The following is a 27312-nucleotide window of genomic DNA, read 5'->3' as shown; positions in this document are numbered from 1 at the left end:
TACTTCCTGTTTCCTCTCCCCTTTATAGAGAAGGGCTCCAATCCTCCCCAATCAGCTGCTCCCTGTATTCAACTCCAAATAGCTGGCAGCTGGACTAGAGTAGAATCTCCACTCCCACATGGGTGTGGCCCACACCTCACATCAAACACAAAAAACACCAAAGCATGCAATTAATACAAAACAAAATCTAAAGAAATGCCAACCCAAAAGCTTAGTGGGGATTCTCTCCATCCTTTTCCACCATGCTATACTCTGTAACACTAGCTTAGCACCAAGACTCTTGGGCAGTAGAGCTCATCCCCTGCTGTACAACATGCAGAATGTGGTTTGGGACTGTCTCGCTGAAATAAGCAATGCTTTCCCAAGAAAGCTTGAATGGCAAAATGTGCTGCTCCAAAAGCTGTGTATTTAAAAGTGAATGGGGCTTACAGATGGCCAAGTTACCCAAACCATGTGCACTAATGCAGCCTCATCGTCTCACAATCTCTGGCTTTTGAGCTGTATGATGAAAGTAAGCTGAGTGATTCAGCCTGGAGCTCAATGTGTATTTTTTTCAAGAATTCTAAAGTTTTGATTGGCCGACCAGAGGACAGTTTTCCACTTTGCCTCAGTCAATCCAAAATGAGCTCGCACCTAGAGAAGTCAGCTAAATTTTAACCTAGTTTATATTGTTTTTTCTTTTCATGTGTCAAAGTTTCAACTTTCACGTGAGGATGCAGCAACAATTTGTGTTGTTTAGAAGTGTTTCTAAAACCTACTGATGGCTCTTTGCATTGCAGTGTCATTTAAGGACCCGAAGGTCACAGCCTGTCAATACTTTCAGATGTATTTCTTTTATTTTTGAATGCCTTTGCTTTCTTCCAGCATTGCTATTAAAATGTATTCATCTTTTTAATGAGAACAAATTACCCTTGTATTTAGTAAGACGTGGACCACAATTACCTTCTCTGGGAAGTATGAGTTATGAAAATGTGTTATATTAGTGATAATGAATAACAACATGACTCCTCTTGTTATATGCACCAGTGATTGTCTGAAATTAACATAAGCATGCAGTGTTCTGATCTAATATATTGCTTACACTCATTTGATTCCCCCCCCTCTCTAGTAGACACATGCAGACTCTTCCCCATCACATTCCACTGCTATCTAATAACCTACAAATTCCTCGCTTTGGCTCTGATTGGAAATGTAAACCCAGTAGTCACACTTAGTGTGACTGTTGTGGGAAAAAAGAAACCCTTCCTCGTAGGGCTGTTCGATATAACGATATATATCGGGTGACGATATAAAAACGTCTATTGTTTCATTTTATGCTATCGTTTGTTTCATGGTGTCACAAAATAAACTGTTTACAGCAATATTTTTTTTCATCGTTTTTATGGTCACTGTAGTGGCTATATTAATTTCTTAAAGTTCTCTCTTTCTCTTATATTTAATATAACCACACTACAGACAGTCAAGCGCCTGTTTTTATGCATTGTGTTTAGCAACAACTAGGTAACACCATCGCGTGTCCGCTTGTTTATGTTCCACATAAACCTTTCACAATAAAGCTCAAGATCCTGTTGAGACTTTTCAAAATAAACTGAATCACGTGAAAGAGCAGATTGTTTACGGATGAGAAGTAAAAAAAAGAGCCGCCAGGTGCTAAAAAAATAAACCTTAGACTCAAACGTTAGAACAGGCTTTTCCCCGCAGCACGCCGTGTATTAAATGCTCACAAAGAAAACGGCGGCTGTTACAACTTATGTCTAAAAATGTGTAGTTTCATGCATCGGTTAAAACACTCGACTCCAGGTACATGACGCACAGCTGGAAACACTTCCCGCAAGACGAGCTGCCCGAGATTCACAGAATTTACAGAAAATGTTACATTTTTGTGATTTATATCATTATCAGACAATAGAATTCTTATATCGGGATATGAGACATATGGGACATATCGCACAGCCCTACTTCCTCGGGTTGTTTTGGAAATATCCTGAAAAACTGTGCAGGCAGTTTTATTGACAGTTGTCCCAGTTAGTCATTATGAGGATAATTTTCCCCACAGTAGCCCCACCAGCATCCTGAGAGGGACCCATCTGGTGCAAAGTGAAACCAGCTTTGTGTGTTGGAAAGAAGATCAAATATATCACTGTCATCTACTGTATCTTGTAGCTATCCATCTTTATTTGGCTTGGTCATAAAATGCCTATAAAGGGAAGGATAACTTTGAAATGAGTTCTCAACAGTAGGCTTGGACTGTTGTGGTATTGCCCTCAGTTGGGGAGAAGAGGAAATATGTGGTCTCATTAGAAATGCATTAGAGGGAAGGGAGAGAGGTATAGAAGTGGGGAGATGAGCTCAAGTTTTTATCTGTTAAACTCTGAGAGGGAAAATATTCACACCCTCCATCTCATGCTTGAACTGGCTTCTCTTTCCCCCCCTTTCACTCTGTCAGTCTCTCTCTCTCTCACACACACACCAGTACACCTCAGTGACCCATTTAATATCAGCCACAAAACTGGCAACTATATTCCCACATATTCCTCCTGAAAACACATCAATGCTAAAACTCATCCACAATAATTCAGCAAGAAAAAGTGCTTACCCGCACCTTCTTTATCAGCTTAATAACCTCTTTGCTCTCTGCCAGTATAAAGGAAACTGATAAAAAAAGGATGTTGTGACACACAAAGAGAGTTTCTTGTCCCGTAATGCCCTCCTGTTACACACTGATTATTCAAATTTAACAGTGGTCCTACAATGCTTTTTCTCTGCATCTGTCTGACACTTTTCCTTCACATTAGTAGCACTAAGAAATAATAATACTCCATTGTGTATCTTTATGAAAATATTCTGTAAGATCCCTTATTTAACACTGAAATAACACTTTCAACATAAAAAAAAGCCTGTTTGATACATATGTAGGTTGTTCCATATATAACACCTGCAGGAATGAAGCACCTTGGCCTACAGTCTAAGTTGTCAGAGGAAATAATCTGTACTGAGCTGACCTCGTTCATGGAAGCAGCATGCTCATATGATAGGCAGGTTAACTGCAGCCAAGTGTGTCGCAGCTTGAGTGTGTACTGGCAAAAGTGCATGAAATATGGATTGACCGTGTTCATGTTATGCATTTCCTTTCTTTTCAGGGATAATCTGTGGAGCTGGGGTATCTAACAGACCTCAGGCTGACCACCAGGATCTTGGAGACCACTGTCCCACCTACCATGGAGCATGAACTGAGAAATGGCCTGTCTATATGGAGCATCGTGGCCATTGTTTGCAACTCTGTGGTAGGCTTTCTCATCGTCATCCTGTTTGTCATCCTCTACAAGGCCTGCAAAGTACCTTCACACCAAGAGAAAGTGCCTGCTTTTGCAGCAAAGCTGGAGCAGAAGAAGGATGAACAGAAGTATATGCTGACTGCAGCCTAATCGAGACCCATAGGTATGAACTCTAATGGAGCTGGACATCATATATGCATGCCGTTACATTCCGTCTGTATCTCCTTTTGTGTTACATAAATCACTGTTTACATCTCTGCATCTTGACTGTGCCAGTGAGTGAAGCTCAGAGTAAGCTAACTGCATTAAGAGTTGTGGCAAGACCAACAACAACAAGCGGGCCCAATCCTCTTATCTCTGCTGTGCATCGCGGGGACTGTCCATCTGTCAGTCAGTTTGGTTTTGCTCGGCACAGATTCACCATGATCTCCTCCTCTGCTCTGTTCCTTTTCAACCCTCCATCTGAAGCCACAGAGCGGATGTGGAGGACGAACAGCAAAGTTAACTGGGAGAGAGGAACTGAGGTGACAACGTTGGTCGAGAGGCACGAAGACATAAAATCACATTTTTAGTAGTAAAGAGAAAAAGCAACAGCAGCTGGGATATTTTTTTCCCCATAGCTGCACACTAATGATGCCAGCAACAGAGCGGCAGAAACACGACAGGTAGACACTAAAAACCTAAACGAGGCAGAAAGAATAAAGGTGTAGCTGGAGGATGTGTGTCAGTCAAGACAGACAGAGATAAAGTTTGGTTTATATTTGGTGGGGATTGATGAAGTGCAAGGGAAGGATAGGAAAGGGGATCCTTTGATGTGTTGTTGACAGAAAAGAAAGCTCGAGGGCCCTGTTTGATAGTCTCCCTGTTTGACACACAAGTCTCTGCTTCCACTGATCCAACTCCCACGGGATTAAATGTAACAGTAAAATGCGTTACTCGTGTCCTGGTGTGCCTCGCTTTCATTCTGTGGGTTTCTCCAAAATGTTTATAAGCAGCCATCATCGGAAATGACACGACTTACAGAACAGGAGTGAGCAGTGTGTTTATTGTAGTGGATGTTCTCCAGCTGTTAACTGTGTGATATAAAGATTATGTTGCGGATGGAAGAGAGATAAGAGCCAACAGACTGACTGGCAAAATGACAAAACGTATATGCATATATGTATGCACACAATAGATTTTGTTTCAACTATTGAGAGGGCTCTGTGTTTTAATGCTTTCATTTTGTAGTTTAGGATCTCAGGTTAACTTAATACATATATGATTTTGTCTTTTGTGTTCTACTTACTTTAAAGAGGATACTTGTACAAATGATAATGCTGATGCTGTTACACTTGCTGGATTGATTATTAGTGGCTAAATTCTGGAATATTTCTGAATCATATAAATTCAAATTATAATGCAGCTTCTTATATGTGAAGATTTTTATATTTCATGTGATTGCCCTTGAACTGAGTGTCACAGCTTTGCTTGGCTTCCAAATACACCAACATTTGGTTCATTCTAAAGTTTCCAAAGGTGTGAAAGTGAAACTGGTGACCTGTTCAGGGTGTACCCAGATTCCCTATGACAGCTGAGGTAGGCTCCAGCAATCCCTGCTGGATAGGTACTTAAGGAAAATGAGACATGGACAAAAAAGCAATCGCAGTATCATTCAGCATCATTGTGAACTAAGCAGCTTTGTTTTATGTTTGCCACACGATGAGATTAAGTTATCTTTGGTACTGAATATGCTTCTTTTTTTCTTTTTCTTTTTTTGTAATGAACTAAATGATCACTCAAACAACATTCAAAAGAATAGCTGATCTTGAAATTAATCATTTGTTGCTGCCTTACAGATTAATGCTATTGTCCTCCATGCCATGCAATCTTGACAGTCTATTTTGTATCAACAATAAACTCATTTACTCTTGTTTCTAACTAATGTGGTCTGCAATCAGTGTTGCTCTGCCCTTTCAGTGTGTATCACCATCATTTTCCCTCCAAATTATTTAAACATTAGTGCTTGAATTAAAATAACAATTGACTTCAACCTCCTGCACTGAAGTAATCAATGTGGAACACACTGACCTCAGCAGTGACCCACATCCTGTTGTTAGTGAACTACAAGTGTGTAATTCTTATCTTGTAACCACAATCCAGCATCATTATAACGGCCGTGGGGTTGGGGAACTTGCGAGTGCTTACTATGGATACATTTTTCTTTGAGTGACAGTTAACATCATTATATGGTGTTTCTTATATTTTGGTCATTATTTTTCTCCGTATGGCTTCAGCACACTAAAGGGCACGAGCAGAAAAAAAACTACGTTGCCTTACCAAAATACTGTACTCATGCTATGTGCAATATTTAGAATCTTCTGCTCCACCGTAAACTGAAGAAACAACAAACGGGCATAAGGAAATTTAATAGGCTAAATTGTTGTCGATTAAGCCAACTATATATAAAATAATCATGAGCCAGTCCACCTTTTCCATTTTCAGCATTAAACAGACACACTAAAGATGTTAGAGGATCCTTTGTATCAGTAATGTAGTTCATTCTTCCTATATGCCATACTGAGTACTTTTTTGTTACATATGTAAAACTGGATGCTGAATTTCTACTGGAATAATTATAGTCATGGTGCTTTTACACTGATTTTTGCTGATTTTTTTGTTTTTGTGGCTCTTTAAAGTCGAAGAACTAACAAGATTAAAAAGAGTCATGCATTTGTCAGATCTTCTGAGAAGAGATTAAAAATCTCTCTATATATTAACTAAATGTCAGATTAGCGTGTGCGTGCTTGAGAGACAAAAGCTGCGATTACATGTGTGCACATGTGTAAATACATTGGTTTATAGCACATGTGAGGCAGATGGGCTGATGACTTGAAGCCGCTCGTCAGCTGTGCAGTGTTTATCTGCTTCACTCCTATTTATCTGCCTGCCAATTTCCCTCTCTATCGCTGTCTCTTTGGCAGGCTTTCCCTTATTTGTTTCCCATCTAACGAGACAAATGCCAAAGTTCGGCAAACTGGCCAGAAAAGATCCAGCGATCTACCCCACAGTGAGCTGCTTGGATGATGAAGGTCAGCACAGTCTGACTCACAGTGTCTGAACCACTGCACTGATGTTTTTAAATGTGATTTTCTCTTCAAGACCATTGAAGGCATTCACTACTATAACTGACAATGCTTATTATCAATAAGCAAAGGCATTCACTAATCGTCCATCCAGTCATCCATCTCCTGACTGTCATACTTACACTGATTCATTAATCTCAGATTTGGTGCTTACTGTGAGTTCATCGAGTTGAGATTGAAGATAGCCACTGAACTCTGCATCACTCTCACCATGCTGCATCACACAGCAGCAAATTCCCTCCATCTTCCAGTTGTAGCTGAGAAGGAAGAGGGTCACTGAACTCAACATGGTGTTATATAATGATAGCTGCAAATATCAGAGACAGAGAGATTACTAATAAATATATGAGGGACCAGTAATCTGCAACTCCATCTGCACTGCTGGAGGGGTTGCATAACCCACATCAGGCCACACTGAGTCATTGCTAGTGGCTACGTCTAAATGCGTGTCTCTCGGTGTGCTGCAGAGCAATCGCCAAAGGATCAAATGTTAATCTATAATTTGGATGCTGCATGGCCAAAAATTTTGTGGAGTTTCTTTCAGATCTCAGAATCTTATGTAATCTATCATTTAATTTAGCGGCTTCAAATAAAGCCTTTCAGGTGGCTGAAAGTATGAATCCATGCCGTAAAGTGAGCAGTGCGAGTGTGGATGTGTATGCATGTGTGTTGTATTACTGTTCTTGTGCATGAATAATTCATGACAAACTCCGAATCACACCTAATCAGAACTTCATGCCAGGACCCTGATAAAGTCACTCAACACCATTAAATGCACAGAGACATACAACCATTAAATAGACTTTGACAACTGTGCGGCTCTGACATTGAAATGGTAGCAATTTAGTTCAATTTAGTCAATAGGAATGTTTACTCTGTCAAAAGAGGTCTAATTATAGCGTGAAACAACCTCATATAATGGTGTTGATGGGCATAGCATCAGTATGCAAGAAACAGCAAACACAATGGAACAGAGGTGAGTGTGTGTGAGCTCAAGAGGAACAGAAGAGCAAGAAGAAAAATAAGAATCATATATATACATTTTTTTATCCTTTCATTAATTTTCAATTATACCTTTTTCATTTTGTGCCTCAGGAATTAATAGCACCTTATACTGTTCAAACTAAGAAAGCCACACAGATAAGCAGATTAGCTGGGAAGGACCTCAAAACGCTTGGATTTATCAGAATAAAATGCTACAACCCACTTGACCCTGCACACATCTCATTGTCATTCATCCTCCATGTAGCCTGTGGCCCTGTCTTCTGTAGATATAGACTGCCACCTGCTGGTTTAACCTTTAATGTGGGCTTCCTTCCCCTTTTGACTGTACAGTGGATGATTGCTGCAACGATCCTTCTCTATTACTGTGCAGCAGAGCATACTATTGCTGCTCTCTGCTGGTATTTCCAGGTAAGGACAATATGCAGTCAGACGTGTCAGTGACTTTTACTGAGAACGAGTGGCATGGTCTGCTGGCAAGCCATCATTATCCAGAGGTTATTTTCCTAAGAATGTATAATTTATGGGCTCCACGAAGGCGATTTGATTGTTTCATTCAGCGAAGGCTTTTTAAAGTTGCGTGATGCTCTTTCTATTTGTTCTCATCCAGGCACAGAGGAAGAATGCTAATTAAAAATACAAGGCTTATTTATTTTTGTAATGAATTTAACAACTTACACTATGCAAAGGAATTGTTGCCAGGGATTTTTACAGGTAAAGGACAGAAGTTTGGCAGTTTAAAGACCCAAAATAACAGTTTTAAATTTTCAAGCTGTAGTTAGTTCCACATAGACGAGACCTTAATCCACAAATTAAATATGCAGCTATGTAAAAATTACTTCCCACTAAAGGCTCTGCATTTGATTCTGTTTAATATGTGTTTTTTAATTAACGTATTTAAAGCATCAAAAGTATCAGCCCCTAACAAGATCATTTGTTAAGGTAATAACTTATTAAGTCTATTACCTCTACAGACTACTTTAAAATTTCATTATATTTGTATTTCAAGAAGCCTGGAGTAAAAGTACTTAAGTGAAGTAGCAGAATACCTTAGATTGTACTGGATTAATTGTGATTCATTAAATTTCACTGCTTTTTGTTTTGTGAAATTATATAACTGTCAGGTTTTCTTGGATATTTGCATAATTATACAGTGGGGCAAAAAAGTATTTAGTCAGCCATCGATTGTGCAAGTTCCCCCACTTAAAACGATGACAGAGGTCAGTAATTTGCACCAGAGGTACACTTCAACTGTGAGAGACAGAATGTGAAAAAAAAATCCATGAATTCACATGGTAGGATTTGTAAAGAATTTATTCGTAAATCAGGGTGGAAAATAAGTATTTGGTCAATAACAAAAATACAACTCAATACTTTGTAACATAACCTTTGTTGGCAATAACAGAGGTCAAACGTTTACTATAGGTCTTTACCAGGTTTGCACACACAGTAGCTGGTATTTTGGCCCATTCCTCCATGCAGATCTTCTCGAGAGCAGTGATGTTTTGGGGCTGTCGCCGAGCAACACGGACTTTCAACTCCCGCCACAGATTTTCTATGGGGTTGAGGTCTGGAGACTGGCTAGGCCACTCCAGGACTTTCAAATGCTTCTTACGGAGCCACTCCTTTGTTGCCCGGGTGGTGTGTTTTGGATCATTGTCATGTTGGAAGACCCAGCCTCGTTTCATCTTCAAAGTTCTCACTGATGGAAGAAGGTTTTGGCTCACAATCTCACGATACATGGCCCCATTCATTCTGTCCTTAACACGGATCAGTCGTCCTGTCCCCTTGGCAGAAAAACAGCCCCATAGCATGATGTTTCCACCCCCATGCTTCACAGTAGGTATGGTGTTCTTGGGATGCAACTCAGTATTCTTCTTCCTCCAAACACGACGAGTTGAGTCTATACCAAAAAGTTCTACTTTGGTTTCATCTGACCACATGACATTCTCCCAATCCTCTGCTGTATCATCCATGTGCTCTCTGGCAAACTTCAGACGGGCCTGGACATGCACTGGCTTCAGCAGCGGAACACGTCTGGCACTGCGGGATTTGATTCCCTGCCGTTGTAGTGTGTTACTGATGGTGACCTTTGTTACTTTGGTCCCAGCTCTCTGCAGGTCATTCACCAGGTCCCCCCGTGTGGTTCTGGGATCTTTGCTCACCGTTCTCATGATCATTTTGACCCCACGGGATGAGATCTTGTGTGGAGCCCCAGATCGAGGGAGATTATCAGTGGTCTTGTATGTCTTCCATTTTCTGATGATTGCTCCCACAGTTGATTTTTTCACACCAAGCTGCTTGCCTATTGTAGATTCACTCTTCCCAGTCTGGTGCAGGTCTACAATACTTTTCCTGGTGTCCTTCGAAAGCTCTTTGGTCTTGGCCATGGCGGAGTTTGGAGTCTGACTGTTTGAGGCTGTGGACAGGTGTCTTTTATACAGATGATGAGTTCAAACAGGTGCCATTCATACAGGTAACGAGTGGGGGACAGAAAAGCTTCTTACAGAAGACGTTACAGGTCTGTGAGAGCCAGAGATTTTCCTTGTTTGAGGTGACCAAATACTTATTTTCCACCCTAATTTACAAATAAATTCTTTACAAATCCTACCATGTGAATTCATGGATTTTTTTTTCACATTCTGTCTCTCACAGTTGAAGTGTACCTCTGGTGCAAATTACTGACCTCTGTCATCATTTTAAGTGGGGGAACTTGCACAATCGGTGGCTGACTAAATACTTTTTTGCCCCACTGTATGTACAATGTACAGTTTTTGTAATTTTGCCTCCATACATGGCCACAAGGATTTTAAATCAATATATATTTGAAGTGAAGACTTTTAGCTTTAAGTACAGGGATTCAACAAAATTATTGCATTAAGTGTTTAGGAACAAAAGCCCTTTTTATGCATTAAAGGCTCAGAAGCACTTGGAACAATTTACAGACAAGACGTTTATGGCCAGGTAAGTAGATAAAAAATCCAGAGTAGATTCCAAGTACTGAACTTTTCACTTGAACTCTTAACAACTCCAAAAAGATGTCAGTGCAGGTGAAAGAGGCCATCATGACTGACTAAACCAAATAAATCTATAAGAGAGACAGCAAAAACAATCTGCTACAGTCCTCAAAAGAAGGAATACTCAGCAACACCAAAAGGTCTGAAAGACCACAGACCTTGCGAAATCTTTGCTTGGTTAAGAAAAACCCCTTTGCAACATAACCAAGTCAGAAACACTCCTAAGGAGGTGAGATCTACAATCAAGAGACATTCACATGAGTAGAAAAAGGATTTAGAAACCAGGGTTGGGTTAATAGATAATGAGCTAAAGCATACTGCAAACACAAGAGTTACTCAAGGCAAAGAAATATGATACAATAGCCAGCCCAATGACCTGATCTTATTTCAATAGCACATTCTTTTCCGTTACTGTAGACATAACTGCAGGCAGTGAGACTCACAAACAATCATGTTTACTATGTATTAATCTGCTGTAATTCCTAAACACTCAATGGAATACCTTTTAAAAATGAGAAAATCTGCACTTTAATCATGCATTGATTATTTGATTTAAAATCCACTGTGGTGTTGTAGAGAGACAAAATTACACAAAGAAAAAAATCTTTGTCTAAACACTTACAGATGTAACTGGAGATAACCATCTGCTTTGTACAGACATGCTTCTTTTTACTTATTTTGTGGTCCCACTGGCTATAGACTGGTGCCCAGTAAGTGAAATGCAACTCAGTGAGAATGAAATCAGATGTTTGCTGCAGTCATTTAAAACCTATTTTACCTTTTTAAACATCAAAAGCTCTTTGGTAGCTTTGACTGTTTCTTGTATCGATATGTTTATTACTGATCCATCATCCAGTGAAATGTGATGCTTTTGTCTAATTTTTAGTACACAGAATTCCCTTTCATATCTGCACATGTCATGCTCAGCAAGTGGGTAAATAATAATGACATGCAAGACATGAGTTCACTCTGAACAGTTCTTTCCATCATTATATCAAAGTTGTTTTTGTATTTTACGAAGACAAAGAACTTTTCCCCATATGTTCATAGTTTTTGTTTGTTTGTTTGCTTGTTTGTTTTTTAGAGCTCCAGTAATTTCTTTACCTTTGAAAGGGAAACATATCCAAAACACTCCAAAAGACCACTGTCTAGTTGTCTCCTGATCATTGCTTTTCTGTTAATGAACACAAGCCTCCTTATTTAGGAAAACAAGGCAGCTATTATAACTTTCTGATTTTGTTTTCCTCTTGCATGATAACCTCTTTACCGTTCATAGTGCCATCCAACTCCACTTCCATTTAAATGAAGCAGTGCTCTGCCACATGTTTGCTTTTTAGTATATGAAAAATCACACTTAGCAGCGAGCTACTAGTTTTGAATCACTGCATTTGGGACACAGTGTTTTTTATAGGACACAACCTCCCACTGATTTTTCTCTATATTGACAAAACCATCAAGCTGACACTTGGTGCTTCCATTATTTTATAATTTTATAAGATAAAATAAGATAAGATAAGACTTTATTAGTCTCACACGTAGGAAATTTTTTGGTTTTGGTCACGGCACAAAGTACAAGTTTAAAAGCAGTAAAAGTTAAGAAAAACACAATAGAATAGGGTACGATAAAACAGAATAACATACTATAAAACACGAGTAAATACTAATACTATTTAAATACTAATAAATACTATATACAATAGAATAAAATACTGTACAAAATAGAATAAAATGCTCTGTTATAGTAGGAAAAAATTGCACTTGGTAATACTGCACATCAGGGAGACAGTTACAATTCTGTATGGGATGTGCGTGTGTGTCTGTCTGCACCTGTGTGATCATCTGCAGAGTCTGACAGCAGCTGGAAGGAAAGCCCTGTGAAATCTCTCTGTCCCACATCGTGGGTGCTGCAACCTGCCACTGAAGAAGCTGCTCTGTGCTGTGAGTCTCCTGCATGGGGTGGGAAATGTTGTCCAACAGGAATGACAGCTTATTATTTCTTAATATACATTTTAGTTCATTTATGTAGGTTCTCCAATAATTTACTCAATGAAAAATTGGAATATTTTAATACTGAAATAGTGATTCAGAAGAATTATTAAAGTAATTTATTAGTTATTAAAGTTATTAAAGAGCAAATGTACTAATATTTAAACTTAAATAATTCTTTAGAGATTGTGCCTGAGCAGGTCTATACATGGCAAATATCGAGTGAATAACAAGAAAAGGGGAAATACTCATATACTGTGTAACGAGTCATTCACATAATCCTCCAACTGCACACTTTGTTGGGGACCATACTCTTTGGAAGGCCCTCTTGGGTCCCCGTACCCTATTTTGGGATGCCAGACCCGGAAGTGGGTGGTGGAGTCACCGTCATCCAACTGGTCACACCATCGCCGACATACTGCCTGCTGGGATGTAGTTCTCCACCGGAAAACTACAAATATTATTAGAAATCGGAGATCACTTACGATCTCGGCGATAACTCGTCGAAAGGATCCGCTACCATCGTTCACTTTGGAGGAGAAGGGAGGGAAGAGGCGCGTTGCCAAAATGATGGAAGAAATAGACAGATTTCAAGTGCCGAGTGCTGTACAGGAGGCGGAGATGCAGGCTGAGATGCAGCCGCTGGTAAGTCTAGAACAGTCTGGAAATGACCGGCGGCGCTTGATCTGTTTGCCTTGTTTAATTAAAAATGGCATTACAACCGCGCATACTTGTGTAGTGTTTGAGGCCTTGCCATTCATAGACTGAGACCCCGACAATCGCATCACCTGCCATGTGTAATGCTGCTCGATGCGGGCTGCCATTAGAACGTTCTCCATCAAGTTTCCCGGCTGCTTCCACGGAGTGAAATCGAATAAACGACGGCGGAATACACGAGGGGACGTGGATTTTGCTCACAAACAAGCTTTGTTGTGTTTTGTTTGTTTGTTTGTTTGTTTGTTTGTTTTTGTCGCTCGGCATAACGCAAACAGCGTCCGGTCTGCTGCGCAGCATCCGTCATGTCTGGCGAAAACAAGCATCCCATCCTAGCACTGCTGCTGCTGCATCCTCAGCATCCATGCAGCAAGTTACTCTGGTATCGACGCCACTTGCGTCACTTTGACGGGATTAGCAGGGGGCTCCTTATCGCTTGTATATGTTTGTACGTGCCATTAAAGGTTCGCCTTTACATACAAATCTCAGTGTAAACGGTTTAACGGAGCGCTCCGTGGCCTGTAGCGGGGCCCGGGGTTACTGCAGCTTGCAGGGCGGCCTCTGCTGCCCGCCGCCGGGGCCGCTGGGGAACTAGACTAAAGCAACCTGACCTGCTGTCTCCAGGTGCCCCCACACCAGAAGTCCCCACCGTTCCTCATTTGTTGTTGTTTATAAAGCCTTTCATCCCTCTTGCCTTTGCTCTCTAATTGTAAGATTCACATTTATTTTAAGACTGCTGGCACAAATCACAGATCTGTGTTTATTACCATTTATTCCCGTTGCTTAGCTATGGTGGGTATTACTCTGCATTACAAAACGACATTCATTATTCATCGCTGCCTCAGTAAAACACATCTCTGCACTTCCTTGTGTCCAGGACCCTGCCTCGTCCACAGCTTCAGAGGCTGACTCAGACACCAGAGAGGGGGAGCCTGTCACTATAAACTACAAGCCTTCACCTTTGCAGATGAAAATAGGTGAGAGATACAGTTTTAACTGCAGGCTAAATGTCTGTCTGTCCATCTGTGGTTGTTGGAGTGTTGTTTGATTGACTGTCAAACACAAAATGGTGCGTAGTCTGTAGACACAGATCGTAAAGGAACCAGCATAGATACTGTATAGCTGTGCTGAGGCATTTTAATTAATGGCACATTGGCCTCTATGATTATTCTTGATGCCTTGCTAAGTAAAAACTAATGCGGTTACTACTGTAATAGGGCCGCAGCTACAGATTATTGTCTTTATTCACGAATCTGCTGATTATGTTTAGAATCTGTCCACTAATCTTTTAGTCTATTATTTTTAACAAAAGGCCAATTGCATGTTCCCAAAACCCAATGTGATTGTCTTCAAGGCAGGGAATAACAGCCTCTCTGGCCCCTCTCATGCCGTCTTTATAGAAAGCCACAGTTCTTAAAGATTCATTTCAGCACCTTGGACAGAGTCCAGTGGCGAGCAGGAGCACATAGTTTTTAATGTTTTTTTATTTTTACTGTTTGCTACTGTATGTTTACTCAGAGTCAATAATATCTAAGAATTAGTGAGCTACTCTGTTAGTCAACGCTCTTTTTTTAGGCTGTACAGCTACAGTTATGTATACGTTGCCACTATCTTCTCTCTCTCGCCGTTTCTTGGTCCTGCGTCCAATTAAACATTGTTATAAAAACTACCTTGGCAGCTATGTTGATTTCATTAGGTGTGCATGTTTGTTAAATTCATCACTTTGCTTTTGTGACCTTGAGATAAAGAAACAAGCAAAACAAAAATACAATCTACATCTATATGTCATGTCAAAACGTATTTGGTGCAGATTCCTCACAGCAAGAAGGGTCAGGTTTGAAAAATGCTGGTGAGCCAGGCCTCTCTGTGTGGAGTTTGCAGGTTCTCCCAGTGACTGCATGGATCAAATGGTGAAGCTAAATTGGCAGTAGGTGAAGTTGTTAGTGTGCAGAGTTGTTTGTCTCTTTGTATTAGCCCTGTGAGGAGCTTGCAACTCTCCGGGGTGTACTCTTGTTCTCGTTGTCAGCTGAGATAGGCATCAGCCTCGCCTACAACCCCAGCCTATAAGTGGTTAAGAAAATACATTGACATTCAAATGTTTTTAGATTTTAGTTCAGCAGTAGCTGATGCCGAAAGGGGAAGGTTCTAGTTTTTGATGTCACATGCAAAGTTTCTGAATACGTTTTACTTCTAGGCCTTTGAATTGTAATATGTTAAACAAATTTAACAGTTCTCTAAGCTCACACAGCAACAATCAGCACTCTTTGGTCAGCTGATCATTGAAGCAAATCTCTCCAGTGAGCAGAAACTGATCTGCCCTGAAGTCACGTCTGTTACTCTGCTGCACAGCTTACCAAAACGTTGTCTTCTTAAGTAAGAAATGCCATCTCAGTCTTCTTAAAGTAAAGATTGACTTAATATAGAATTCAACTAAATCAGGTCATCACACCTGATTCTCATAAGTGTGCCTAAATAAAGTAAACATGAACATGCGTGCATATTTGTGCATATTTGCAACATTTAACTCAAGTATTACTTTACCTTACTGTAGTTTACTAGTTAAACTTATTCCGTCACTCTTATACAGATCATTTATTGTTCAAAGCTCAACCTTTATGCCTTTGCCTGCTTCTGTGTTCCTTACACAGAGAAACAGAGAGAGCTGGCTAGGAAGGGCTCGCTGAAGAACGGCAACGCTGTAGGTAGTCCAGTCAACCAGCAGCCCAAGAAGAACAATGTCATGGCCAGAACACGGTAAGATGCGAGCAGTCTCATCGTGGGGTCAGTCGAGAAATTATGAGAAAGACTTCTGTTGGCTGGTTGTTATTGATAAACAAAATCTCAGTAATTAGAAGTTTCTCACAGCAAACCTCATACAGTGCAATTTACGTGTTGAAAGAGATTCATGTGGTGTAATTGTGTAACTGTAGTAGCTTTAAGTATAGGAGTACTGTAACAATTGTAATGATCCAGCCTGAAGTGAAACCACAGAAAAATACAAATAAAGATGCTTAGGTGTGACAGTATTTCAAATGTAGAAATTAAGCTTATTTTGTTCTTTCTAAATGTGCCATGTGTGGAAACAAAAATGTGTTTTAAGGCTGTACAAAAAAAGAGTCGTACTGATGTAGGGTTTGTAAGATGTCTGAAGTTAGACATTATACTGCTTTCACGCTTCTGTTGTTCCAGTGATTCAGCTGTGACGCTGCCTCAAGGCCTACTTTTCATTTATTTCAACATCTCTGCCAGTCCTGTTTTTGCTCACTTCTTACAGCTTGTGAAACTGTTTTTTCCTCCTCTGCGCCTGATCTCAACTCTCTCTCTTTTCCCCTCAATGCAGGTTGGTAGTTCCCAATAAAGGCTATTCGTCTTTAGACCAGAGCCCGGATGAGAAGCCTTTGGTGGCCCTAGATACAGACAGGTGGACACACAAACATCTTTCTTTCTGAGAAGCACATAAGCAAACATTAATGATATTAATATAGTATCCTGTGTTTTTCTGTTTCAGTGACGATGACTTTGACATGTCTAGATACTCCTCGTCAGGATACTCTTCAGCCGAGGTAAGAGCTTGTGCTTCAGCAAATATCAGTGGATCCCACCCCCTTGTATTTACTCTCATATTTCCCCCCATCTTCCATAATTATTAAGAGGCTAAGTGTTAGGGTTTTACAAGCCAGTGTTAAAACTATCCATGGCAATTCTGTGGGCATGTACACTCCCTGCAAGCGCATGATTACACTGCAGATATATCTGCAGACAAATGTGTATTAGACACAAAGCTGGATACAAATGAAATGTGATATCTGCATGTCTGCTCCTGCAAATCTTGTTTGTAACGCTGCTGCCACTATAAGTGCAAATCGCAGACGCATCCTCATATTTATAACCTGTCTGTGACGAGTCTAAGCTTGTGGGTTTTGTAGGGTGAGTTTTACAGTGTCAGATCCTAATTCCAACATGCTGTCAGAAATGAATAGCTAATGCACGTTACATACTTTAAAGCAGTTATTTGCCCTCTTAGTTCCAGCTAACCTGGGTGTAACAAGTACATATACAGTTACTGTTTCCACTGCAGGCCGAACAGAGGTTGTTTGTTGTGCTTATTGTTGATAGAGTGCAGAACAGCATATAGATAAAATGACTGCACACTTTTTGTGCAAACAAAGGAATTATTTTGGTTATTTAAAAAAATCACAGCAGGAACAGTAGTTATCACGCTCCAAGTGATGATGCTTCCAGCCATCTGTGAAAGTGCCCAATCTCACTTTGCCATGGTTACCACTCGAACTTTTAGCCAGTCTAAATCACGAGCATAGACAGTCCTAATGTTTGTTGTTAATGTTAATGTTTTATTGCATTAGTACAATCAGATTTTGATTTACCAGTGATTTATAATAAACATATCTATTTTTCTCTTTTCTTTTCCCTACCTGTCCTCCTGTGTGCTTTGGAATTTTACTTTCCTCCGTATGTTCGTATGTTCCCAACCATGCAGTTTGCACAAAGGATGTCCTGAGGAGTGTTTTAAGGACCAAATTAAAACAATTAAAACACAAACACACGCTTTTCCTGCTTTTTGCAAAGAAACTCCTAAAATGTTTAAACATTTTAGGAAATAATGGACCTTTTGCTGGTAATCAGTGGACACTCAGAGGAATTAGATAACCTGAGCACATATAAGAATGGTTTTAAAGGTTGGGTCATTCAGTACATCATACAAACTAGATAAAACATGCCGATTATTAAACTTTTGAGGTGTAGATTTTGTTACCTTTCTGCTAAGCCTGTAGCTGCTCTCACAAATATCTCTCCTTTATGATAAATTAAAATACCTGCCTGCTAACTTGAGTTAAGTTTTTCTTATACATACGAGAGTGGCACTAATCCTCTCACCTAATTTTCTGCAGTAAAGCGAAGAAGTACACTATCTCAATAAGCTGTCTGAGACTGTCAAACATTAAACAGCTACTTCAACAAAATAAATAAATAAAAACACAGATTAGATGAGCCTACTACTAGATGTTTGCATCTACTCATCATGTCATGGTATTTTTATGGGCTCAAATTGTGGTCATAAATATTTTGTATTGGTAAATTAGGATTTGTGTGTGCGTAAAAAAGATTCAAACTGTATTACCCTTCAAGGACCTGCAGTTCAAAAAAGTGCCCCTCCGACAGCCAAACCCATCTGTTCTCTGATTCGATAGCTAAATTTGTGATTGACCTGACATTGACCAATCAGCTGAAAGGAAGAAAAATAGGGTCAAAATCCGTACTTGTAAGTTGAAACCTGAGTGCAGAGTTTCACAAGTGTTTTTTGTCTATGTCCACATGCAAATCTTTTTTATGCACACACAAATTCTTTTTACACATACAAAACTGATTTACAAGTACAAAATATTTATGACCACAATTTGAGCCCATATATTTCTATAAACTTTTCCAGGGTGGAATACAGCATATATTGACTACAAATGGTAGTTTCTGTTTGCCATCCTAAACAGGTTTTGTTTAACAGCAGTCACTGGACTGATCAATACTCAGATTTCCAAAGAACTCAGCGAAAATCTAAGAAGAACTGTAGATTGTAGATTCAGGCTTTCAAACCTAAGAACACTGTACCAGCTGTCAAGCATGGTGGTGGTAGCATCATGCTCCGGGGCTGTTTTGCTGTCAGAGAAACTGGTATATTGCACGAAGTGAAATAATGGAAAACAACTTCCATTTTCTTAAACTTCACTGCAAATCAAAAGCTATGCAGTTGAAAATTAAACACACACTGGGTTTTCCAAAAAGACAATGATCCCAAACGCATCAAAACTGAATTTAGAGTGGAAAAAGCAGGTTAACATTAAGTTTCTGCAATGGTATTCCCAAAGCCCCAACCCCAGTCTGTTCGAAAATCTTTTGACTATGCTTAAAAGCCGGATCTGTGCCAGCAAACCAGAAATGTAAATGACTCCAAAAGAACTCTAAGGAGCTTGTGGAAGTGGGAGTGGGAGTTGTCCCTTAAGAGGGTCATTGGCCCACTATTGATCATGTGCCTCATCACATGAGCCAAGATGTGAAAAGGGTGTGGGTCATTATCAGGAGAGGTTTTGGGTGCAACGATTGTGAGATCTTGCTTCACCCTATCATTTGAACCATTGAGATCACCTGATGCAAGATGTGAGTGGGCGTTAAGGCATCTGGGAACAGATCTCAAAACTGGATTGTAGGTGGCAGACAGCTGGTGTCATAAGGCACCCCCTCTGTTCAAAGATGATCGTTCACAGTGCACATAGATGAGGCCATCTTTTATCCTCTTTCAAATCAGCTGTCTTCTCTGTCCAAAATGTGAACATTGGCCTCCTCGAATTAGGATCATCATCATCATAATGGTTTGTCCCAAGGACAACTCTCCCAAACACAAACTAAACAACGTAGTGTATACTATGCAGTGTAATGAGGAGTTCTCAGTCTTCTACATTAGACAAACCAAACAGCCACATAGAAGAGCCACCTCGACAGGACAGGAGTCAGCTGTACATCTGGATCTAAAGGATAAAGGTCACTCTTTCTTACCATGACCTTCACGCCCATGATGGGTGGATGTAAACTCCTGTCCACCACTATTTTTTCACTAGAGTCACATGATTTTAGTAATTCGTTGTGTGACAGGAAGGGAATCAGCACATAAAGTTACATGTTTGGTCTTCATTACTTTTTGCACATTCCAGCTTTTGCAAAAAGCTCTGCAGCCCGGCGATCTGCAACCCAAGGGTTTGTAAATGATGCTGTAACTCACTGACCTCTCTCTGTGTCCTCTCATTTTTCAGCAAATCAATCAAGATTTGAACATTCAGCTGCTGAAAGATGGCTACCGCCTTGACGAAATCCCCGACGACGAGGACCTGGATTTGATCCCACCCAAATCAGTCAACCCTACCTGCATGTGCTGCCAGGCAACCTCCTCTACCACCTGTCAAATACAGTAACTCTGCCTTTCCAGCCTTCTGACCCCCCCACCCCCACCCCCCCGCTCTTTTCCACACAACATGAGCTCCCCTGCCCTCCCGTCTTTATCTGCTGTGACTTTACTTCGCCATGACAGTGGCGACAGTGAGACCTTGTTAGAATATCGTAAGTGCTATGATGATATTGACAACAACAAATAATCAAATTACCTTATAGAAACCTTGGTTTAAAATCTAGGAGAATGAACATATTTGAAATTAATCAATATGTAATAAAAAGATTAGTAAAGTGGTGGTTTCCTCCTATGGTAGGACTTGCACTTGTGTTTGAGAGCTCTTCTCCTGGTCAACATGATTTAACATAACACACTGATAAAAGCTGACAAAAAAGAAAAGTTTGTTTGATGCTCTAAAGTGATTTCAGTTTCCCAGAAGAATAAGAAACATTATCATAACTGACTCAGCTGTTCTGTTTACCTGAATTCTGAGTTGCATATATATATATTTTATTTTCTAGTTTGTTTGTTAGTTTTTTTTTATTTAAACGCTTACTTTTTTAACCTGAGGGATAATTAAAATTGAATGTGCTGATGCTCAGATATTTGATTGTGTCGTAGAAGTCTGATTCTCCAAACAGAGGAAACTGTATTGTTGTTGTACCTTAAGGGGTTAATATGTAGCACAGACCAGGTCATTGCACTCATTAACACCACCTTCAATACTTCTGCTCTCTTTGCCTAAATGGCAAAGAGAGATGTGGCATCACAGAGTTTAGGAGGGAATGTATGAAATCGAATAGCTGAGGAACAAACTGCATGAAGAGCATCTGACTGAATAATCCAATGGTAAATAATGAGCAAGTAGCTTTTTTGCACCACAGTTAATTTGTGCAATCACACGCTACTGTTGTTGCATTGTTTTCAATTTGCACATTTTGCTTTTTACTTTTTTGGGGAGCCCTTATCATTGTACTGTTTCCTGCAGAGCAGTGAAAATGAACTGTGTAGAAAGGGATGATTGCATATTGTTTCTTGCTCTGATCCCCACGTTATCAAGGCCAAAGCAACCTGATGATCACCGGACACCCTCCTTCCCATTTCTGTGTCAGTGCCACAGATCATTAGGTGAACACAGGGTCACACACCAGAGGAGGTGTACTTCGAAGTGAGATTAATGAGCTATCTTAAGCTTAAAGTCAGAGATTTCAGTGTTAGAAAGGTTGCTCTGTTTTAACCTGACTAAATCACCATGGTAAATACTACTGATCGCCAAAAAACGAAAGCCAGACTTAACAAAGGCAGCTGACAGCCACTGTTGTGGCATTTTAGGTTTTGTCAAGCCAACTAACACAAAGATAACCTGGCTTTGTTGAATTTGTTTCGTGGTATACATCTTAGAAAGATGACCCAACACACACACACACACACACATGCATGCATAAAGACCTACAATGCCAAAATAATAAGTGAGACAGCATCGATTTCTGTTTCAAACAGAATGAAAATCGTTTATTGCAACATCATGGATCGTTGACTTGGAGCACTAATGCCCTTCATTTACGACCCTCTCTCCTCTAAATTAGCTGTTGATTTGCAATTATATGCCTTAAGTATAGAAAAAACTTAAAAGATGTCTGTGTTCCATCTTGATTAGTTTATTTGAAGAGCATTTGCTAAGAAGTTATGCTTTTTTTTTTCTTTTTACATTTAGACACAAGTGATAAGTGTTTTTCTTTTCTTTTCTTTTTTTAAAAAGAAAAAAAAGATTTTCTTGTAACGTAAACACTTCCATTACAGTATTTAACAATGTTATGTGCAGTGTATGAAAACGACAAATAAACAAAATGCAAATGAAACAGCGTCTGATGTGCTTGGTTATCCATAATAACATTATTCATAATTTATTATGGTAATATATAATAATGGCTGCATAGTGTGACTATGGGTGTGAGATGCGAAAAAGAAGAAAGAGGCGAATGCTTAAAAAGAAAAAAAAAAACCCAAAAGGATAATTTTAATGTTAAAACATTTGAGCAACAATTATTACACAGGTATGTGTATTGCGATAGCATGGGATCTGCATTGACAGTCCCTGATTACAGTACAGTAGCATCAGAAGTAAGGGCTTCAACCTGAAAGGCACCAGCATCCAATCACAGTCATCATAATGCCAGAAAAGAAGAAAAATAAAATAAAATAAGCATTTCACTTCACAAATATATGTAGTTTGTATTCTACAAGCTACAGACTCTATTTGGACATTTGAATGCATCGCATGACAAGTACAAAAGAAAACTAATGACATCAATAATAATTCATCTGGCTCCTGTAGTGGCTTAATAAGACCTCTCATTCCATTTGTAATATTATAAAAGATCCCCAGACAAATAAAACATACACTGTACCAAAGAAAATACATACAAACATGCTACATGATGGAATTTGTTGAACTAATCAAGAAAGCACTCCTCAAATGGAAGGACAAACAATAAGAATAAAAATAACAATAATAATAATAATAATAATAATTAGGACTCTATCCTACGAGAAATGTTGTGCTTCCATGTCAACACCAGGGGGTGTAATTTTAAGTCATGTGTCCACACATCACATTATTCCCTGATTTAAAAAAAAAAATGCAGTCCAAACAAAACTGGCACTCTTGGCATTTGAAGACAGTCGTTGAGCTTTAAAGTATTACTGAACAGCAACACAAAGAATCTGACGATGTTAATTCAGGTAGTATTGAAAAACGTAGAAATTCCCCTCTGCCACAAAACCGTCAAAAGGCACGGACTTTTACTAAACATAAATCACTGTGGTCAGAACACCCAGTAGTGTTTAAACAGTAAGTGAAAAAATGTTACCACGTTATCGTCTAAAAGGTTTTACCCTGTTATGTTTTCAAGCGTTACTAAGAAACAACACAAATGCTGAGATTTGCTTGTGTATTATGGCCTCGACAAGGTACTATAAAGGTATATTGGTGCATTTAATTGCAATGTGTGTGTTTCAACACAGGAAACACACTGCTTATCCCTACAAGCTCATAACACACCTGATTATACCTGAAGTCCATGGCAAAATGTGTGAAATTAAATAAACAGGCTCTATATTTCTCTATAGTATAGTTTTCTTATTACTCTCTAATAACATGTAACTACACTAGACTTAGTATATCACCCATCTGAAGTTAGTTTGATCTATTTACATGATAATACTGCTGTGTTGTGCATTTGCATTATCCTGGCTGAAAAGCAACTGTTCAAGTGTGCATAAGTCTATGTATGCAATAACAATATTCATTAAAGGACTATTTCCAGAACTTCTTTAAGCGCTAGGAATATAAGGACTTGCGTTCTTCCCATTCTCTTCATTTGCAAGGGAAGTCTGCGATGCAAAGTGAACTTATGCAGTGTTTTTCAAACACTTTATGGGTACATGGTTTCCACTTGGACGGCAGATTCTTTCAAGAAAAAAGAACATTTTTTTGACAACAGACAATAAAGTTGAAGAAGAACTGAACTTCCCTGAAATAACCCTTAATAAATAACAATCACCTCAGGGAATGAGAGGAGAAGTTCTAGTGTGATTACAGTCAGATTTGTCATGTTTACTTCGTTTACATGTGTAGTAAACTCTGAATTGTGGTCTGGCTGGTTGTCTGGCTCGACAGGATTTGTAGAAAAGGTACAGGCGCCACACTCTGTATGTGCAGTATGTACCTTTGTGTGCACATGTACAGTATGTGGGTGTGTCTCACACCCCGGTGGGGCTTCGGTCTCCAGAATCAGAGGAGGACACGGACACGGAGCAACGCCTTCTCTTGGCCGCGCCGGAGCCCTGGAGCATGCTGGGATGAAAGCCTGGATGTCGCCGGGCGTGTTTCTTCAGGTGGTCGCTCCTCATGAAGCACTTGTCACACATCGGACAGTTGAAGCGCTTTTCGCCTGTGTGCGTGCGATAGTGACGGGTGAGCTCGTCCGATCGGGAGAACTTCTTGCCGCAGCCTGCCCAGGTACACTCAAAGGGGCGCTCACCTGAGGGAAACACACCCAGTTTTTGTTTTTGTACATTTACAACTAATCATATTAACCAACCCAAACCACTCCTTCCTCGCCACAAAATCAATCATGTCATCAAGTTACATTTGCACATTTTCTTTCCTTCTAAAAAGAAAACAAACTAAGAGTCGACCTTTTTTTGTGAAATCTATTATAGGACTTACTTTGAGTTTGCTGTGTGTGAACAAATACTCACTTTTTTAATACTTATTTTACAAAACATAAAAAAATCAAAATGATTATAAAAAGTCTCCTGTGGCACCTGCTTTGCATTCACACAAGTATGAGAATATGAAAAACACAGAGACCAACAAACAACCCAGAGGACTTGGAGGCTGTATTCTGCATAGCAACAATCAGAGTGGATGAAAAAACTTATTGTGATAAGAGGAAACAATCAAAATTAAAGCACAGACACACATTTGCGAGATTAATCAAGTGTGACAAGGAGAAGGGGGGGTGAAAATAAGTCACAGGCTGCGGTCTGGAGCGAAACTAAGATCTGCTGAAAGACTGCTGCTAAGAACAATAACATGTTGACATCGGAGCCGTCAGTCAAGATAGCCCTGAGGTGAAACAGGGCACATTACTCCCTCAACAGCGCTTCCACGTGCTGAGCAGAACCACATGTCAGCTCTTGTTTACAAGCCCACGCGAGGGGAGTGGAGGTGGATGACGTATGAGGAAATGGTGGCGCAGTGTGCGTTACCTCCGGACAAGAACACGTGGGGACAACAGTGTCGCAGTGACCCGCGTGTGAATCACGACCTATTTAATGTGTCGGCAGATGTTCTTCCACTGTTACTCCGACTGCCAGTGCTGTATGATGAAGAGTGGTGGCAGGAACACAAAGCTAAAATCATTAGAGGCGTTATTGGGTCTCATGATGCCCAATGCTCCGGCGTCATTTATTACATCTCAACAATAAAGCTTCGCAAATATGGGCGTCCGCACGTGGTGTTTACCCAAGATCGCACTCTGGCCGCGTGTCCACAGGACGTTAAAACAAAGATTTCCTCCCCCTTGCCTCTCCACCTCTCTGCCAGCCTCTGGTCCAATATGTCCCGGTGAGTCACACCCCCTCCCACAAGTAGGCGATCATGAGACCACCTTTCCTATAATGTGGTTTTGCAGAAACACGTGGTCACGCCCCTAAAAGTCTCACAACACGAGACACAGGTCTGGACTCTTGTCCGTCACGTTTTACTCTTACTTTCTCGGTTAAAAGTCTTACGTCATAAATAAGAAAAATACGAAAAAGGGTCGAAGTGACGCAGAGCTGTTGGTATCGTGTCGCCTAAGCACCCAGCAAGCACCCCATCCCCTCTCACTTTACTTACCGGTATGGACCCGAAGATGGGCTTTAAGGTGGGACGACTTGCCGTACATCTTCCCGCAGCCAGCAAAAGGGCAGCAGTGTCTCTTCTCGGAGCACGGCAGTCTCCCCGCCGCCGCCTTCGTGTTCCGGGGATGTTTGGCTTGGCTGGCCGGAGAGCCGCGGCTGTCCCCGCAGCTCAGGCGACTCCCCCGCTCCGCTTTCTCTTGCGCGCCGGCCTCGCTGCCCCCGAGACATCTGTTTTCTCCGGCGCTGACAGCGTTGGGGCTGCATTTGTTCAAGTCCAGCAAAATCCTCGCCACCATCAGTAAAGTCCTGTTCTCCTGGCTCTCTTTCAGTACGTCCTCCATCCGCCCCGGCGGTGGTCGGCTGGGGACGCGGTCTGCAGAGACGTCGACTTCCAACGACATCACGATCCCTGAAGCAGAGCCGGGAGGACAGAAGCAAAACAATAGATCTTGAGAGGCGAGGAAAAACTATCCGACAACGCGGATACAGTAATCAGTCCGCAGTCCTCCCAGGAAACATGCGGTTAATCATCCACACGTGTCGTCTTCAATGTGACCACTCCGCGCAGACTGCGCTTTTCTTGTCGGGGTTGCGCGGAGGATAAATAAACGCCCCGCTCAGGAAAGATAGCGCTTTGAAAATGTTCCCCGGTTCCTCCTTTCTCTAACCTCCTTTCTCTTTCTTCCTCCAGATCCTTTTAATTCTAACGGAAGAATCAAAATCACAGCGTTTGCCCACGGCGCTATTGTGTCCACGTCCCTGTGCGCAGACACACACGGGTCAACTTGTCCTATTTTACAGAGAGCAGCACTTTAGTTCAACTCCAAGAAACAATTTCGCGGAATCCCACTGTGTCATAATTAAACTGGACTGTGATTGGATGAGAAGAAACGTGACTCGGTTTTTGGGGGACTGCCTATTGACTAAAGTGAGTGAAAAGACCCTCGACTAATCACAAGACTGGGATTGGTGAAAAGGGCAAGACCACACTCATGTTACCTTCAGGGACTTAAGGAAAATGGTAAATATGGTTGTTAGAGTGTAAAAATGGATTTGAGGAATCATTAAGAAAAATATAAGTCCATGTAGATCTATATGTAGATACGTAAAAGTGTCGTCATTAAAAACAAAAGTCTAACCCTTTGTGATTTTGGATAATAAATACATGGAAAATGAATAATGAACATTGGTTATATTTGGTCAGATTTATAATTACATGCCTTTTTAATAACAAGTTTAATAATAATTACAAATTTCTTTCTCTGAAGTTTAAGTTTTGTAAGCAATAAATGGTGTCCTTTCCTCTTTTCTGGATGATTTGCTTCAGTCACTTGTCTCTTTCATCGTTCGGTGATCCCACCTAATTTGACCTGTGTAATGTGTACAAAACACTTAAGTATCATCCCTGTCATTCTCTTACAGTCAAAGCTTTTCTGGTAATTTCCTACCCTACACAGTAACATACAGCATGCTTTAGCACGAGCCAGCAGATTTTTTTTTAAAGATGACACAAAAAACTGTATATGTATATATATGTAAAATTATGAATGATCTGTTATGTATGGAAAAAATGGCTTGTGGTTATAGTTTGCCCCTGTGTTTTTACAGCTGCTAAATATTTACAAGTTCCACTTTAGAGGGCAGAAATATTGACACGTAAGCTTGTTTCGTGAGATAAAGACATCTAAGATAAAGCTACTGTTTTTCTTACAGTCACACTTTTTCCCGTGACTTTATAAAAACATTTTTAATGTTTACATTCTGATAGTTTCCTTAGTTTACGCTCACCCTAGAACTATGTGTTTCTTAATCCTGCCAAATTACTA

General features: G+C 40.3%; 2 protein-coding genes across 2 annotated transcripts; one reads left to right on the top strand and one right to left on the bottom strand.

The window, feature by feature from the left end:
• The first annotated feature begins 12778 nt into the window (after positions 1-12778).
• On the top strand, positions 12779-21933 carry fam219ab (family with sequence similarity 219 member Ab). The gene is made up of 6 exons (XM_026187107.2): positions 12779-13050; positions 13997-14096; positions 15768-15873; positions 16460-16540; positions 16628-16682; positions 19941-21933. The coding sequence occupies exons 1-6, from the start codon at positions 12973-12975 to the stop codon at positions 20097-20099; spliced, it is 579 nt and encodes a 192-aa protein (XP_026042892.1). The 5' UTR covers positions 12779-12972; the 3' UTR covers positions 20100-21933.
• A 124-nt stretch (positions 21934-22057) lies between these two features.
• On the bottom strand, positions 22058-26795 carry klf9 (Kruppel like factor 9). The gene is made up of 2 exons (XM_026187106.2): positions 25482-26795; positions 22058-24117 (listed from the first exon to the last, which is right to left on the bottom strand). The coding sequence occupies exons 1-2, from the start codon at positions 25885-25887 to the stop codon at positions 23837-23839; spliced, it is 687 nt and encodes a 228-aa protein (XP_026042891.2). The 5' UTR covers positions 25888-26795; the 3' UTR covers positions 22058-23836.
• Between the last annotated feature and the right edge of the window lie 517 nt (positions 26796-27312).

The sequence above is a fragment of the Astatotilapia calliptera genome, chromosome 12 (assembly GCF_964374335.1).
Source record: "Astatotilapia calliptera chromosome 12, fAstCal68.1, whole genome shotgun sequence".
Taxonomy (NCBI): Eukaryota; Metazoa; Chordata; class Actinopteri; order Cichliformes; family Cichlidae; genus Astatotilapia; species Astatotilapia calliptera.
Note: the sequence above shows the minus strand (reverse complement) of the source record. Positions and strands in the feature narration are given on the sequence as shown.